This window comes from Rhinatrema bivittatum, chromosome 18 (assembly GCF_901001135.1).
Source record: "Rhinatrema bivittatum chromosome 18, aRhiBiv1.1, whole genome shotgun sequence".
NCBI lineage: Eukaryota > Metazoa > Chordata > Amphibia > Gymnophiona > Rhinatrematidae > Rhinatrema > Rhinatrema bivittatum.
In genome coordinates this window covers 43,789,375-43,808,062 of record NC_042632.1, presented here as the reverse complement: position 1 = coordinate 43,808,062, position 18,688 = coordinate 43,789,375, and the positions used below count along the sequence as shown (strand labels likewise).

The following is an 18,688-nucleotide window of genomic DNA, read 5'->3' as shown; positions in this document are numbered from 1 at the left end:
TCTGATTGGGGCCAGGAAATACAGTATCGACAGTTGTTCCCATTACAGAAAAAAAAATAACTATTTAGAAATGACTCAAGTTTTCTGGGTATTATCAGACCTTGAGTGCCCCCCGCTAGTCAGGTTCTTAAGATATCCACAAGGAATATGCATGGGATACATCTGCATGCATTGGAGACAGCATGTGCAAATCTTCCATATACATATCCTGAAACCTGACTGTCTAGGGGGGGTCAGTTATGTTCAAGTATTGTTTTAATGCACAGCCAGCAATGCTTCAAAATTCTTTATCAGTCTCCTCCAAAGAAGATATCAATCGAAAAAATGAGTTCCCTGTTTAAGGACCTCAACTCTCCTGTTGATTAGAGAAAGGTTTCCCCGAATCTGTCCTGGAGAACTCACAGCCACAGTCGGGTTTTTCAGGATATCCACAATGAATATTCACGAGATCAATCTGCATATGCTGGAGATCCAGAATATGTATTGGTCTCACAACTTCACTGTGGTTATCCTGAAAACACAACTTGCAGTAGGGACCCCCGGGGACAGGTTTGGGAAGCCCTGGGTTGGAGGCTCAGAATTCTCTTCAACCCCATCCTTTCCCATATTCCTCAGTATAGAATCTGGGTGGTTTCTAAAAATTGCATACGGGCCAGATGTGGGGGAAAATGCTTAGTGCAGCTGATCTATAAGGGGTGGGCAGGGGAGGCAGGCTAACTTCTGGGGAATGCAAGGAGGCTTCTTTGCACCTTTTCAGTCCTTATCAGCTTGAGAATGAACAGATTTCAAAGCTCTGGAGCCCAGACGGTTTCTCACTAACCCCTTCACTGCCACACCCTTTTAGGTTTAGAACCGAGAGTTGTAGCATCTTCAGGTGACTCCGGTTCAGGTATGGATAGTTTACTTATGGGTACACAAAGGGTGTGCAAGATGCTCCACAGAAGATTCATAAACAGGTTCGAGACTGAAGTATTTTTAAATCTGCATTGGAAAACTCCACAGAAAGCAAGCAACTGTTTATTTCCACCTCATTTTTTCCCCTGGAAGCTGAAAGCGATTTACAAAAAGATCAGCAGAAAAGCAACAATAAAATAAAACTAATAAAAAAAATTGTATCGTGTACAAACATAATAAAGATAGTGAAGGAACAATAGCCTCAATTTCTCTTTATCAGTGGTCTATAAATGACTTTAAATAATAATTCATTCAAACATTTAAAAACAGCTGCAGGAAAACATGCAAGAGCTGAATAACATCCTCAGTAGCTGGTCAAAGCGAGAGGACCTGCTGCTTTTTTACCATCTTAATCAAGACATTTTGCATAAAGTACTCACCATTGTTTTTATCTGACCGTTGAGGGTGGCTGTTCACTGCATTCGGTACCCCGTGGGTTGCCCAGCGAGTATGAGCAATCCCAAAGTGGGTCTCAAAGTTTGCTTTTAAGTCCATGCCATCTTGCCCTGTGCAAAATACACGCAGTTCACTTACAGTCTATCTTCATGCAGTACTACAAAGAGAACATAGCCAGGCTGTTCCCCTTGCCCACCACTGCCTACCTATTTCACAGTGCATCAGCTTTTGATAGGTCTAGACGTATCCTAGCTGCCAGCTACGGAAGTCTGACTGACTTATTCAGGTTGTGTTTTTGGGCCGTCTTCCCCATTGGTTCTCTCTCATCCTGGGTAGATAAGCATGCAAGTTCCCATACTTACTCCAACACCCAGAAGCCTTCCCCCCCTCCCCCCCACCCCCAGGGTTTACCGCTAAGCTTTCTAATAATCTAAACAGCTACCACGACTTGTGTGGCCATTGCCAAAAAACTAGGGAGGCTATTGCCAGACCATCCAGTTGCTGGCACCGACCTGGTCGGTTGTTCCAACCTGCTACCCCGTGATCTGCAGTGTCGGATTTTTCCAAACCGCGACTGTGTAAGTTCATGCCAGAACCGCCAACAGGTAATGCCTGCCTCTGTCCCTGCCATCTCTTCAAACTCTTAGTAGTTATGCAAATGTATTTTTAGTATGGAGCACGTTCTACTTGACTCCAGTCCATTCAGTTAAATCAGGAAGATGACTTTTAACTGGCCATCCATAGATCACGCTGGGATTTTCTCCTCTCCCAGTATAACATTACTATTGGACTCTTGTAGATGTCTCTTTCCAAACAGCGGTATCCTAGAGATCCCTTTAGTCCAGGGTCTCTGTTGCTTCTATACTTATTACTCAAACCTGGCAAAAGCTGAAAAGTCTGTTCTTCTCACAGAGTTAGGGTTCTGGCTTTGCTTTTCTGGAGATAACAGCACCCGCATCTCTCTCCACTACATCCTGGAGCAGACTCCTTGTGGCTCTCGCTGTCTTGCACATCTCATATGCGTACCCACCTCAGGGGTGCATTGTACTGTACCACTTTATCCCTCTGCTAGGCCTGGATTTAATTCCTTTTAATGAGCTGATGAGGCTACTGTATGTCATAATGCAAACCAGAATAGTTGGGCAAAGTAGATGGGCCAATTGGTTTTTATCTGCTGTCTACTATGATATGCCACATCCTTCCTGGTCAACCACAATTGCTATTTTGCATTTGTCTGCTTTGCTTTGTTTACCGCAAGAAACCATCTGCATGTTTCTGGTTTGCAGTCTTGCCATAAGCCAATACAGAATCATTATTCAGTTTCCTGGACTTACTGTAAATTTCCTCATCCAGGGCTTTCACTTTGCCTTTTTTTTTTATCAGTTTGATGTGCCTCTCTTTTTGTTCATTCTTAGTGCCATCCACAGCAATCCCTGAAAATATAAAATCAGAGCTACATTTAGAAAAGCAATTTCAACCACGGTACCTTGACATGAAATTCACATGCAATGGACAGACTATAATAGTGCCTTTGTGTAAGTCATGTAACTGAGACCCATTATTAGCTTAGAATCAAGATTTAAGAGATTATGGGCAGTTCAAATATAATATTTTGCTTATTACGCTGAGGATGGGTAATTTTATAACTATGCACGTAGAGCTAAAGTCTGTGAATAGAAAAAAGTACTCGCAGATTTCAGTCTGAAATTTCAAAACGGACTTGCGCTCATGAGTCTGCTTTGAAATTTTGGGCAGACTTATGCGCTTATTTTTACATCTGCTCTGTGTGTGTGTCGCACATTTACGCACGTACTTTCTGGAAACAGAAAAGAATAAGTTTCCCCCAACTCCAGCCCTTGGAACACATCCATTTTGTGTGCATAAAAATACACACATGAGTTATGCACACATCTCCCGGGCAATTTCCAAAAACCCTTTCACGCGTGTAAATCCTTTTGAAAATCGGGACCACGCCAAGTTGTGAGACAGACCTTTAGATTAGACACTGTTTTACTTTGCATCAAGAACACTCTTGTACCTCAGTTTCAGATAAAGCCTAGACTAATTCAGGCCTCTGAACTCTTGAGGCAACTCTGAGCATCTGGATTTAAAAAAAAAAAAAAAAGTCCAACCATGCAGAAAAAGAGCAGGAAAATATGTCACTGTACCAAGCGCTCAACAGAAAAGTCATTGTTTAACATTTTCAGTGGCTAAAGGCCAATATAGTGGCCTGAAACTGGTGCAGTAATGAAAATCAATGTGAACATCATGTGTAGCTGAGTGGTGTTTTTTCCTCCCTGGTTTGCAGCATAAGAGAACTGAAATACCTGCAGAATCGTATCCTCTGTATTCTAATCTCTGAAGTCCATTTACAAGAGTTTCACAGATTTCTTTCCTTGTGCGTGGCACTTTGTAGTTCAGATAAGCAAAGATTCCTGTAGAAAGCAGAAGGTTAGCAATATAAATTATTGTTCTGTTTATTTCTTAAGAATGCAAGAAATGCCATAGAAGGTCAGGCCAAAGGTCCATCAAGCCCAGCATCCTGTTTCTGACAGTGGCCAGTCCAGTACCCAGTAGAATCCCAAAGAATAGATCCAAGCCTTTTTATTCATAAATATTCTCCTCGACTAATACTGCTTTATGGACTTTTCCTCGGGAACTTGTCTAAGCCCTTTCTGAGCTGGGCTATGCTAATTGCTTTCAGTCTCATTGTGTGCTAAGTGTTAGCTTCTTGGAGTGTCCCAGGTCCTAGTAATTCTGGAAGGAGTAAATAAGGGTTTCTATTTACCTTTTCGTCTCCTCTCCAGGCTGAAGAGCTCTAACCTCTTTAGCCGTTCATAGGGGAGCCGTTCCATTCCCATTATTTTGGCCGCCCTTCTCTGCACCTTTTCTGGTTCCACCATATCTTTTTTTGAGATGGGGCGACCAGAACTGCACAGAATGCTCAAGGTGCAGGGACACCATGGATCGCTACAGAGGCATTATGATATCTTCTGTTTTATTTTCCATTCCTTTCCTTATTCTACCTCACATTCTACTTCTTTTCCTCACTGCTGCCACTGAGGATGTCAAAGTATTGTCCATTCCTGTCCTTCATCCTCTACCAATCTGACTGAACACTGGCAATTAATTCAATCACAGTGATGTACCTCTGCTCTGCCTTCATTCATCGACAACCAGTTCTCTTTCCAAGCTTAACTACCTTTCCTCACTCATGCACAGTGTTGAGCAGTGCTTCCTTTCTAGGAAAAAAGTGTCATCCATAGGAGGAAGGGTAGGGAGCCACACCACCCAGAGCCCATTCCCTGCACCTGGCTGCAGAGCCTATGAAAAGGCAGCATAGCAAATAGTATAGCAAATGGCTAGAAAACTCATGCACCACCTAACAAACCAGGCTGCTACAGATCTGGACACAAAAGTCCACCCTAGCAAAATCCCTCACCTCGGTCACCCAGGCAGAACATGGGTAGACCCTCACCTGGTACAGTACAAGTGACCACAAGTTAGAAATAGAAATGTGCCGACAAAGCCTGAACTAGAAACCCCAAGAAGCCTGACTCTGATAGAGAAGTAGAAATGCATTTCCTGTTCTACTGTGCAAAATACAAAGATGTCAGAGGTGCTGGACATTTATGTTGCCAAAAGCTGACATCATTTGAATCACTAAACCAAAAACATGCTTTTCTGCCTGGACATTTTTGACCCTCTTTCAACACCAGGGGTTTGATGGCCCCCAACATAAGACTCCGCCACACAAACTGAAGAATGATAGGGACTCCACAGCCCCAACATAACACAACCCCTTCTATCAGCAGCCCCAATATAACACCTCCATCCCTTCTCTCACCTGGGGAGTGATGCTGGGCCCCTGGGAATGGGAGGCAGGTGGTGGGTACAGAGAGGGCCCCTCCACCCAGGAGACAGGCTAAATCCCCTCTGTATTTCCCTAGGACCCAAGGTAAACAGTCTTCCCAACTTCCCTGCCCTGGCAGTTGTCTGTCTTTCCCAGGTCCCTCCTCCTGCCACAGGATCTTCCCACTCCCTTGGGGGCAGCACTTCTGCTCTCTTTCAGTGGCAGCTACAGAAGCTTTTCAGGGCATCGAGAGGGGACTGGAAGCATTTGCCCCCCCCCACACACACGTTCTGCTGGGCCTGGGCAATTGGCTACTGCAGCACGCACTTCCTACGTCCTCCTGAGGGCCAGCATGGGTTGGCTGGAGACCCCCTGCCAAGGCCAGTGCTACCTGTTCTACTGCCCTGTGCAATCGATCACTGAGCTCTCTTGTTTCTAATGGAGCTATTCATGGACTTCTCTTTTTTTTTCTGAACAATAACTTTGTGTCTGAACCTCATTTACAGTCAGGCGCAGTACAGTTATAAGAGTAAGGCCTCCAGATTACAGGTGGACAGACTGGCCCACTTGTTCCCTGTACTGCCAATAGTGGGCAAGTAGTTCATTTGCTATCTGAGAAGTGCTATCTGGAGGGCGGTCCCCATGGGAAACTATAGCAATTTACTCAAAATATTCTTAAAAGCACACTCTTTGAATTTTGAAACCACTAAACATCTCAACCGCAATACAAAGCCTCAGAGCTGACGGGTATGTCCTATACAAGGAAATTAATTATACACCAGAAAAATTCAAATCAGCCAATAAAATCCAGCTGTTATCAATATGTAAATTCTAAAAAGTCAATAAAGAATAAGTAACAAAATCTCCCAAACAATGTAAATTCTGTGTGAGAGGTATGTCTCAGAGACTTTGAAGTGGGACGCAGGATATTGTACATCAGGACAGTGCGAGGGTATTAGCTGCCCTACATGACATATTATACCAGGCCCTAAAACACCAATACACTTCCTAGAAGGAAAACAGAACAACCCAGGCTGCTACAAAGAAGCTACACACTAGCAGAATACCTCACCTCGGTTACACTCGCAGAACACAGACAGACCCTCATCAAACAGAGAATAAAAAGAGAGCAAAGTATAAATAGAAATGTGCAGACAAAACTGAACTGGAAACTGCAAGAAGCCAGACTCTGTATGTAGGCGAACGAAGGGAAAAACAAACATTACATTCCTCATTAAGCATCAAACAATAAATCAAGAAATATAAAACATTAATCTAAATAGTATAGCCATACAAATAGAAAGAAAAAAATGTCAAAACAGCTGATGAATAGAACAGTCAATAATGAAAAGCTCAAATAATTATTATTTAAATTTCCCAAACACCAGTAAAATATTTCAAAACAGACATACCAAACACCCAATAATTAAAACTAATAAGGCTAAAAAAACAAAAAAATCTCTAGCTTGACATAGCTGGGAACCTTTCATTTCCAGTCCCCCTGTGATTGTCATAGACGCACCACACTCCCTCTCCCACACAAGCACATACACACATGCCCCTGCTCTGATACACATATATGCAATCCCTTTCTAACACATACATGCTCAAACACACACAACCTGGGCCTTTCATTTCAGCCGCGCTGTGGATTGGGAACCAGCAGGGCCCACAGCCTCCTTTCCATCTGGGTGGCCAGCGGGCTGGGAACCACAGGGCTGCTGTAGCCCTTCTTGCCATTTGGGAAGTTGGCAAGTTGGCAACCGCCAGGCCGCCATGGTCTTTACTTTTGGCCGCCTGTAGGCTGGGATCTGCTAGGCAGCCCACTTTGGCTGCTGGTAGCTTGGGGGTCCTCCCGAGCAGCCCTGTGGCCTCCTCCTAACTTTGGTGCAGGTGACCCCAGACTGCAGCCTCCTCCCGGCCACCACCCTGTGCACGTGCACAGCGGGTTGCGCCAGCCTTGACACTTGCTTTCTCCTATGGCCCCATGGGGATTGGCTGAAGATGCCCACATTCCCCTGCGGGCATGTGCAGAAGAGATGGAGTGGAGGCAATGCTAGGTGCGTGTTTATTTTTGGCGACTATGGGGAAATATAAGCAGGTGGCGTAAAAAGGTGCCAGCACTTAGTACTGACATTACCGCCTAAAAAAATGCCCCAGTGATGAATGTCAGGAGAAACTATTTGTTGCACATTTTTCCCAAAAAATCATATTTTGCCCTGGCTAAGTTTAGTCTATAGAATGCTGTTAATGTAGAGAGTGCTGGCAGAATAATGCAGTACAATTAGCACAGGTCTTTGTCCTAAGGCACCTGCAGTCTAAGTGAGCACACTAAATTGCAGTGCAGCTGTACCTTTTCAAAGAAAATCAGATCAATCTATAACATGCTTAGTGATTGGTGGGGGATCAGATTCACCTTGGGTACTATCCCAAATCAATTAACTCCATTTCATCAAGCACACAAGTTTTTAAGGTGTTTTGAGGACTTTGAATGCAGATCGCCAACAATATACCCTTTCATTGTTAGCAATTATTAGTGCCCAGCCTCACAGCTGTTTGGGAAGCTCCATGGCGCCCCCAACTGTTCCAAGGGTTTTACAATATATACGTTACTCGCTTCTGCTTTCATTTTCCTGCCAAATTGGTTCACATAGATTGGGATCAAACTGGCTAGCGCTGAGCATGTGCATGATATCAGTCTGATACCACTGCGAATCTGAACTAAGCAGATCCAGAAAGCAGCTTGCCAACATGGCTGCTCCCAGAGCTTCCAGGAAACTAGGGATTTTGTTTAAAAGTTTACATGAATTTAGCATTAGATTTTTGATACCATACTACACATTGTATATAAAAAAATAAAAAATAAAAAAAAGAGTATAAATGTCTTTAAAAGCTCTCTCACCTAAGTGCAAGGGAAGTTAATTGTTTCACTACTAGGATGTTGGATCTGACCTTTATCAAACACTCTGGATCAGAAAAGAGAAATTTAAACTTTACTTGGACAGGACTGATAAACTTTTGATTGTGCAGGTATAACTACAATAGATATATAAATATCTGTTTATCTAATAATAATGTTGACAGTGTATATTTTATGTAAACACAAAAATGTTATGTGATAAAAAATGTCTTTATTGTCCTTTAGTGGCATGTGATGCAAATAGTGACAGAGTTGAATGAACTATTTTGGATACATGCAAAATATTACTAAAGATCACGCCAAGACTGGTTGACAGGTACTCTTGGAGACCACTGCCAACAGGTTGTTTTTTTGTTTTTTTTTCCTATTTTGATCAACCTTAACCATTTGTAAAGCTTATCAAGATCTTATCAAGGTATATGTTCTGGAGAATGTATGGGCGATGGAGTCCTGTACACGAGCCATCCCCATTTTCATGGCTCACGCAGAGTCCCTAAGGGGGAGCTGGAGAAGCTGAAGTGGCGCAGGCAGCATGTGGCTGGCCCTGCGGTCTTAAGAGGAATGGCCTGGAAGGAGCAAGTGCTTTCCTTCTTCCATGAGGAAGAACGGGGCGAGAGTCATTTTGTGGGCTGACAAAAGAGAAGTTGGCGTAGTCACGAGTGTGGAGAAATCTGCATCTGCCAAAATCCAGAGAAGGGTATCCATCCCAAGCCAGAGGGTAGGAGCACCATCCCAAGGAGCTGCAGAGTGCAGGCATTCAAGGGAGAGCCTGGAAAAGAAACAGAAGATCCAGACGTTGCTCTTAAAGAACTCTTGGTAAGCAAGGGAGCTCCAAGTACTGCATTTTCATCTGGGCTTTTGAGTGACTGTAAACCCTGAATTGTACAGGGTTTTCTGAAAGTGGAATCTTTTTTTGTACCTACTATCCTTTGCCACAGGAAACCTATTTTTATTGGAACAAAAAATTCTTGCGTGGACTTATTTTTTTTCCAGTGTCATAGATCCCCTTTGGCCTAAGAGCCGGTGGCTCCCTCCACTCCCTTCCCCCCATCACAAAGAACTCTCAAGTCTGCAGCAAGTTTACAGGGACTCTGCAGTGCTTGAAGGTAGCCCACATCTTCATAACTGGGAAGATCCTGGAAAAGGTTAAACTGTGTTTACAGTCCCAAACCAGTTCCTCCACTTATGCTGCACTATCCTGTTCCAAAATGAGCTGACACTATGTTGTATGCCAAATTTCAGGCTGCTTTTAGAACATGTCAGGCATCTATGATCACTGCGGCAGTTCTGTGATTTCACAGCTGTAGGAAAAGTCCCTGGCGGGGCTGCTCTACAATGCCTGGCAGTGGGGTGGAATTGCTAAAGCGTCCTTGTTTCCAGTTTGGCTGCCCGTCCGTACCAGAGACTCGGCAGTCACTAGAGACCATGTTACTGAAAATGATAGTTTCAGGTTGAGTGGCTCTGGAGTATTTTGCAAGTTGATTGGGCAAAGAGAAATAAATAATACTTTCGACACAGGGTCCCCACAGCTATTTGCTCAGATCTGTAAAATAATTTCCTGTTCACTTACTTTGCTTCCTTAGAACTTTTTAATATGCCACTCTCATTAAATCCTTATTTAGAAAAAAAACATGGGAATCTTAAGTTTATTACATATCAAATATTGGGTTAGATGCAATGAGAAATATTTATCTTATTTTTATTCCACCTTTAGAGACACTTCAAAGCAGGTAGTTAACAAATTTATCTTCCATATAACACATAGTCAAATTACAATTTGAATATAGTTTGTACTCTAGATGAAAATCATGCTTTTACCAAATTGTCACTTGATTATTCAGAGGTTTGCTGAAGTCCTGGGACATAAGAAGTTGTCATACTGGATCAGACCGAGGATCAATCAAGCCCACCATTCTCTTTCCAACAGTGGCCAATCCAGGATACAAGTACCTGGCGAGTACCTAAACATTACTAATGCCAGTAATAAGCAGTGGCTATTTCCTAAGTCAACTTGACTAATAGTTTATAGGCTTATCTGACAGAGTAAATAACCGATTCACATTTAACCATTCTAGTCCTCTCATGATTCTGTAGACCTCTGTCATATCCCCCCTCAGTTGGCCATGCAGTGCAGTAATAATGGGAGTTTTAATTACCTTAATATTAACTGGGTAAATGTAACATCAGCACATACTAGAGATGTTCTTGGATGGAACAAACAACTGCTTCATGGAACAATTGGTTCAGGAACCAATGAGAGAGGGAGCTATTTAAGATGTAATTCTTACTGGAACGCATGATTTGGTAACAGAGGTAACAGTGGTGAGACTACTTGGAAGTAGTGATCATAACATGATCAAATTTGAACTAATGACTGGAAGGAGGACAATATGTAAATCTATACTCTAACACTAAATTTTCAAAAAGGAAACTTTGATAAAATGAGGAAAATAGTTAGAAAAACGAAAAGGTACAGCTGCAAAGATTAAAAGTGTACAACAGACATGGACATTGTTTAGAAATACAATCTTAGAAGCACAGTTCAGATGTATTCCATGCATTAAGAAACATGGAAGAAAGGAAAAATGATTACCAGCATGGTTAAAAGGTGAGGTGAAAGACTATTTTAGCTAAGAAAAATTCTTCAAAAATTGAAAGAAGGATCTATCTGAATAAAATAGGAAAAAGCATAAGCATTGTCAAGTTAAGTGTAAAACATTGATAAGGCAGACTAAGAGAATTTGAAATGAAGTTGGCCGTAGAGGCAAAAACTCATAATAAAAACTTTTTAAAATATATCCAAAGCAAGAAACCTGTGAGGGAATCGGTTGGACCATTAGATGACCAAGGGGTTAAAAGGGCTCTTAGGGAAGATAAGGTCATTGCAGAAAGACTAAATGAATTCTTTGATTCTGTTTTTACTAATGAGGATGTTGGGGAGATACCGGTTCAGAGATGGTTTTTAAGGGTGTTGAGTCAGATGAACTGAACCAAATCACTGTGAACCTGGAAGATACAGTAGGCCAGATTGACAAACTAAAGAGTAGCAAATCACCTGGCCTAGATGGTATGCACCCCAGGGTTCTGAAGGAATTCAAATATGAAATTTCAGATCTATTAGTTAAAATTTGTAACCTATCATTAAAATAATCCATTGTACCTGAAAACTGGAGGGTGGCCAATGTAACCCCAATATTTAAAAAGGACTCCAGGGGTGATCTGGGAAACTATAGACCAGTGAGCCTGACTTTAGTGCCAGAAAAAATAGTGGAAACTATTCTGAAGATCAAAATCAGAGCATTTAGAAAGACATGGTTTAATGGAACACAGTCAGCATGGATTTACCCAAGGTAAGTCTTGCCTCACAAATGTGCTTCATTTTTTTTGAAGCGGTTAATAAACATGTAGCTAAAGGTGAACCAGTAGATATAGTGTATTTGGATTTTCAGAAGGTGTATGACAAAAGTCCCTCATGAGAGGCTTCTAAGAAAACTAAAAAATCATGGGATAAGAGGCAATGTCCTTTTGTGGATTACAAACTGGTTAAAAGACAGGAAACAGAGAATAGGATTAAATGGTTAATTTTCTCAGTGGAAAAGGGTAAAGAGTGGAGTGCCTCGGGGATCTGTACTTGGACCAGTGCTTTTCAATATATTTATACATGATCTAGAAAGGAATACGAGTGAGGTAATAAAATTTGCAGATGATACAAAATTATTCAGAGAAGTTAAATCACAAGCGATAAATTGCAGGAGGATATTGTGAGACTGGAAGATTGAGCATCCAAATGGCAGATGAAATTTAATGTGGACAAGTGCAAGGTGATGCATATAGGCAAAAATAACCCTTGCTGTAGTTACACAATGTTAGGTTCCATAAGAGGAGCTACCACCCAAGAAAGAGATCTAGGCATCATAGTGGATAATACATTTAAATAGTCGGCTCAGTGTGCTGCAGCAGTCAAAAAAGCAAACAGAATGTTAGGAATTATTAGGAAGGGAATGGTTAATAAAACGGAAAATGTCATAATGCCTCTGTATCGCTCCAGGGCGACCAAAATGATAAGAGGCATGGAACAGCTCCCCTATGAGGAAAGGCTGAAAAGGTTAGGGCTGTTCAGCTTGGAGAAGGGATGACTGAGAGGGGATATGATAGAGGTCTTTAAAATCATGAGAGGTCTAGAACGAGTAAGTGTGAATCAGTTATTTACTGTTTTGGATAATAGAAGGACTAGGGGGCACTCCATGAAGTTAGCAAGTAGCACAGTTAAAACTAATCGGAGAAAATTCTTTTTCACTCAACGCACAATTAATCTCTGGAATTTGCTGCCAGAGGATGTGGTTAGTGCAGTTATTGTAGCTGGGTTTTAAAAAGATTTGGATAAGTTCTTGCTATTAATTAAGTCGACTTGGGGAATAACCACTGCTATTAACGGCATCAGTAGCATGGGATCTATTTAGTGTTTGGGTACTTGCCAGGTACTTGTACTGCTGGAAACAGGAGGCTGGTCTGACCCAGTATGGCAATTTCTTATGTTCTTACAATGAAAGAGACTAAAATCATATTCCTATAATAGAAAATAAAATATACTTTAATACTGACAGTAACTGAAAACAAAGGCTGATGTTCCCCTTTGCCAATATGATGGATGAAATAATTACAGGAGTACTGAGAAGTAACCTAGGGCCTTATTGAAAGGGCCGGTAAGTTTCAAAATGGCGCACATTTGCACAGGTCTGTCGGCCCGCACCCATGGATGCACCTATTTTATAACATACATGCATAGATGCACGCAATTTTAATTGGGCGCATGCCTATGCATGCAAAAAGCAGCTTCTATTGTGTAGGTGGGGAAATTTCACGCTGACGCCATGGCCTGCTTTACCAGTTCCTCCTCAGTTCGCCCAGTTAACAGCTGGGTCCTTCAGCCCCTCCAGTTTGATAGCCCCCAGTTACCTCAGGCCCTTTACACCCCTCAGATATGGCTCGTTACTTTTTTTTTTCTTTTTTTTTTACATAGGAGAAGTAAAGTTACGCTGCAAGGGACTGCGGCGTGCATCAGATCACGCAAGTATTTCCCGTGCAAATTTTTGGTTCGAGTATCGAAAAGCCCATGTACGGCCCATGCCCCACCCTTTCTGACAAGTCCCGAGATGTGCGTGCGGCGGCGCCTGTGCGTGTACCCGGGCAGCTTGTAAAATCCGCTCAGCATGCCTAAGCCCAACAAATTGGCCCATCCCCTAATGAATGTGCACATCAAGCGCATTAAGGATATTTGCCAAAGGCACAGAATGGGGGAAGTCCTTTTTTAAAGAATACGCAAACATTTTGCTGTTTTGGAGCATTTGAACCAGTTTAAAATCAACCAGGTCATGAAAACGGCTTTGTGTTTCTGATTTCTCTGTATTTCCTGAGGCAGAGAGCAGCCCAAAACACCACAGGGTGGCCAGAAGAAAAGATGTGTCCTATTTACTATGGGGAAAAAAAAACCAGAATGGAAAACTAGAACTATGAGAATGGAAGGAGAAAAACGTTTAAAAAAAATCGACAGGTTAGTCATTTGAGGACAATAGGTAGCAATCTTGCTTTGAAATCAGCAGTGCTAGCTCATTTTCTAAAAATATGAATTTTTGCCCGGTTCTTGACTCTCTTGCATACTCCTTGTGGCTCTACTCAGATTACTTAATTTCTGCTTTAGTCTAATGTTTTATAAAGTTAGCTAATTCACAAGTTATCCAGGTATATTCAACGGCGCAGCGATGCTGCTGCATATCCCAGCTAAGTATCCGGCTAACTTCCCTAGCAGGCTAGGTTTTATTTTGCTTTCAGGCTATATTGAAGCTTCAGTGACAGGCCCCTGTAATGGGCTGCCACATCTAGAAAAGCAGGTCCACTCTTTCCGATGGAGTTAGATCTCTACAAAAAAAAAGTACAGTACAGCATGACCTCAGGTGGCAATAGCTGGAAATAAATCTCAATTTGGTGTCCCAAGCACACTTTAAAAATCCCACAAGATCACAATACTATTTCTCCACCCTTTACTAATATCTTCTTTTTTTTTTTTTTTTTGCTAGAAAATACTCCTGGAGGCTGAGGAGGATGCAGTTGTTAATGTTTAAAGGACTTGGAGTACCTTTACAAATACCTTTCCCCATCCATTTGGCTTCATAGTAAATGTATGAGTCAGCCACTTTCACCAACCACGCTCAGTTAAAAAGGCTAGGAAACTGTCAACGGAGGAATGGGCCCAGCTATTACAGGTGCCTTCTAGTTCCTGTAAATCATTCACCCCTACTCCAAAGTTAAAACAAGTCAGGACTGAATGAACCCAACTGGGTTTTCTACCTTACCACCAAACGTGCGCGAATATGTGCCACCGGACCTGTTTTAGCAAGAAAACTGGTAGCCCAGGGAAGCCTGGTGAGTAATAACCATAACCATTCACTCTTAAACTCTACAAGTTTCCTGCTTCCTTCTTGCTCATGGAATTTTAGGATGTGATGCAAAATTCAGAGTCCGCAGGCTGAGCTTATTCGACTTCCAATAACTGAGCTTCAGACTCTCCAAGTCCTACTGACGATAAGTGCGGAAACATGATTGAAAACACCGAGTACAAGCGAGCCACACATTTTTTTTGGATCTTACTGTCCCGGAGAGAGGGAGCTCTATTAAAGCCACACTCCCCCTCCCCAAATGCATGTGCCATAAATTACAGCTCATCTGTGTTTCATGATCCTGCTCACTTTTCCTTCTAGGGCTGCAAGGGACGCCTGCTATCAGGGCAAGCAAGCGAGAGGAAGGAGGTGTCGCCGGCTGACTGGGCTCCTCCGGCGCTGCTGATCAAACCCCCAGGCAGGCGGAGGCTGGACACGTCACTGCTTCAGCAGCAGCGGCCGCAGATTCAGCCACCCCCGACCCCCTGCCCGATCCGGCACCGGGGGGGGGGGGGGATGCTCCAGGAGGGCACCGGCGAGCCGCTTCCCATCCCGAGACCACCCTCTGGCAGCCTTAACTGCTGACCCCGACGATCAACTCCCAGCCCTCCCAGCCTCCCCCCTCCCCTCCATAATCTCATCACTGCAAGGGGTTGGGGGGGGGGGGGGAGCTCACATTGGAGTCCTAGGCACACAAGGTTTGTTTACTTACCGCACATCCTTCAGAAGATGCGGGTCGCCAAGCGCAAGAAGGGAAAAGGAAAACCAAAATAACTACAAGGACCGCGGCTGTCACTCGGCCCCCGCCCCCCACAAGCCAGCACCGGAGTCCCCGCCGCCAGCCGGCAGCCGCTCTTATAGCAGCTGGGAAAGCCTTCCTCTCCTCCCATTGGCGGATGGTTTCCACGGCAACCTGGGAGCCGCGAGGCAGGCGTTCCGGGAAGCCTTCCTCGGGTGGGGGGGGGGCTGGGCCGCTGAAAGACCACGAGGAGGCGAGCGCGCTCGGGCGCGCGGAGAGCCTCCCCGCGCCGTCACGTGCGCCGCAGCCTACCTGCTTCCGCGCTTCTCTTTTCCCTTTGCCAGTCTGGGCTGTACGTCAGCGAGGGGTGGGGGGAAAGCTGGACGTCTGGCTGCGAACCCGGCGAGGCAGGGGCGCAGCAGGGAGGATGCAAAGGCTGGGCAGCCTGACGAAGACGTTTGGCTCGAATGAAATGGTACATACGTGTCCCAAAGGAATCATTAACCACTACCCCACCTCCCATTCATTTCTGGTTATTTGATTTATTTAACATTGTTATAGCCCTCTACCTCCTATATATCGTTTGCTGAGAAACCTAGAAATGACGGCAGAAAAAGCCCAAACGGTAGGGATCTGAATCGTTTTTTGACGATTTAAAACAATCGTCAGATATATTTTAAATCGTCAAAAATCATTCAGAGTTGCGATCAATAGAAATTCCCCCAATTTATCGTGAAAAAGCGTAAATCGGGGGAGGGGGGGAAAACCAGCACACCAAAAAAACCCCTAAACCCACCCCAGCCCTATAAAACGAATCCCTTATCTTCCCCCACCCTCCCGAACCTCCCCAAAACTTTTTACGAGTACCTGGTGGTCCATTGGGGGCACGGGGACCGATCTCCTGCTCTCGGTCCATCGGTGCCATTTTGGCTGCCACTCAAATATGGCGCCGATGGCCCGATTAAAAAAACCCACCCGACCCTTTAAAAATGACCCCTTAGCTTCCCCCACCCTCCCGATCCCCCCAAAACATTTTAAAATTACCTGGTGGTCTAGTGGTGGTCCCGGGAGCGATCTCCCGTTCTCGGGCCGTCGGCTGCCACTCATAAAGATGGTGCAGATGGCCCTTTGCCCTTACCATATGACAGGATATCCATGCCATTGGCCGGCCCCTGTCACATGGTAGGAGCACTGGATGGCCGGCGCCATCTTTAAAGATGGCGGCGGCCATCTTTACAATGGTGACGGCCATCTTTAAATACGGCGGCGGCCATCCTTACGATGGCGACAGCCATCTTTAAAGATGGCGCCGGCCATCCAGTGCTCCTACCATGTGACAGGAGCCGGCCAATGGCACGGATACTCTGTCACATGGTAAGGGCAAAGGGCCATCGGCGTCATCTTTATGAGTGGCAGCCGACAGCCTGAGAATGGGAGATCGCTCCCGGGACCACCACTAGACCACCAGGTAATTTTAAAATGTTTTGGGGGGCTTGGGAGGGTGGGGGAAGCTACGGGGTCATTTTTAAAGGGCCGGGTGGGTTTTTTTTTTATCAGGCCATCGGCGCCATTTTTGAGTGGCAGCCAAAATGGCACTGATGGCCCGAGAGCGGGAGATCGGTCCCCGCGCCCCCATTGGACCACCAGGTAATCGTAAAAAGTTTTGGGGGGATTCGGGAGGGTGGGGGAAGGTAAGGGGTTAATTTTAAAGGGTTGGGCCTCACTACAAAAAAAATAACGATGTGAATCAGAACCAATTCCAATTCACATCACCCACATCACCCATGATCAGATTTTTTCCCCCCTCTAGCCGAACCTGATCGTTAAGACGATCGGGCACACGATTCACATCTCTACTATCTAGTCTGCCCAGCAAGCTTATGGTATTATCTGCCACGTTGTACAGGTCACCCCCCCATACATATCAGTTTCCCAGACCATAAAAGTTAGGGCCGTTGTTGGTTGCTGTCTGAGTCTTGAATTGCATCAAAAGTATCAAGCTTTTTGGTTAAGGGTGGTAACCGCCTCCCCAGCAAGTTACCCCCATGCACTCTAGCCTTTAGGGATCCACAGTGTTCATCCCATGCCCCTTTGAAATCTTTCAGTTTTAGTCTTCACCACCTCCTCCAGAAGGGCATTCCAGGCATCCACCGCCCTCTCTCTCCATGAAGAAATATTTCCTGACATTGGTTCTGAGTCGTCCTCCCTGGAGTTTCATTTCGTGACCCCCTAGTTCTACTGATTTTTTTTCCAATGGAAAAGGTTTGTCGATTGTACATCACTAAAACCTTTCAGGTATCTGAAGGTCTGTATCATATCTCCCCTGTTCCTCCAGGGGATACATATTTAGGTCCTTCAACCTCTCCTCATAAGTCATTTGATGGGGACCCCCAAGCATTTTGGTTGCTCTTCTCTGGACCGTTTCCATCCTGTCTCTATCCAGACCTGAACACAGTGCTCCAGGTGAGGCCTCACCAAGGACTTGAACAAGATGATTATCATCCCCTTTTTCTTAAGGTTATTTCTCTCTCTAGGCAGCCCAGCATTCTTCTGGCTTTAGCTATCACCTTGTCACATTTGGTGTGGATAACAATAAAACATCATTCCCAGTCTATACGCCACTATGCATACCGATTTCTTTATACTCTGAAGAAGAACTGTGATTCGAAACATGGTCCTGTGTCAGGCTGGGAATATTGAAGTATTCTTTCAAGTACCACTGAGTACCAACCATTTGGCAGTTTTTGGCACCATGATATAAGTTTCTTTTAAAGTTCATTGAACACATAGAGGTGATTAAAAATATAATTTTTGCATGCAACAAAAATACCAAAAAATTCTTCCCAAAGACTCAGATAGTCCAATGATTATATATAAGGCAGAAGATTTGAGAAATGTTTTACTACATTTATCTGATGACATTTTTCTTTGATGAGGTGGATTTATTACTTTCTAACAATAAAACATACATATGAAACATAACACATACATAATGCAATAAAACAACAAACATTAAAATTCTATCAAACCTAGGCAAACACCTTTTGGAACAAGAATGTTTTCACTCCTTTCCTAAATTTTAATAAATCTTTTTCTAAACAAAGAACCTTATGGAGTAATTTCCATAGTACTGATGTCGCATAAGTCACAGCTTGCTTATGTATAAAATAATGATACTTAGCTAGTGTGGACTTTATTTTTTTCAGTTTACATTTCCTGTTTAGCCTAATGGATACTGGGGAGAAAAAAAGTTTAAAACCTTACTGCCAATTTTTGCTTTAACTGCCAGCATATCATGCCAGATCCTGCCCTATCCTACCCTGGAATTAGAAGACTGGCAGGAGTATCATTTCAATACCTGAAAATGCCCACCTACCTTATATTCGGTTCAG

At 43.8% G+C, this 18,688-nt stretch overlaps 1 protein-coding gene across 3 annotated transcripts in view; it reads right to left on the bottom strand.

Annotated features, from left to right (window-relative positions):
* GFPT2 (glutamine-fructose-6-phosphate transaminase 2) overlaps nucleotides 1–15,445 on the bottom strand; it is a 44,340-nt gene extending 28,895 nt beyond the window's left edge. For 2 of the 3 annotated variants that reach the window (XM_029583724.1, XM_029583725.1), the window contains exons 1-4: nucleotides 15,270–15,445; nucleotides 3,678–3,785; nucleotides 2,685–2,783; nucleotides 1,335–1,460 (exon numbers count right to left, since the gene is read on the bottom strand). In XM_029583724.1, the coding sequence (XP_029439584.1) occupies nucleotides 1,335–1,460; nucleotides 2,685–2,783; nucleotides 3,678–3,785; nucleotides 15,270–15,276 (340 nt within the window). In that variant the 5' untranslated portion in view covers nucleotides 15,277–15,445. The remainder of the gene's footprint in view (nucleotides 1–1,334; nucleotides 1,461–2,684; nucleotides 2,784–3,677; nucleotides 3,786–15,269) is intronic. The other variant, XM_029583727.1, reaches the window with a different exon arrangement.
* Between the last annotated feature and the right edge of the window lie 3,243 nt (nucleotides 15,446–18,688).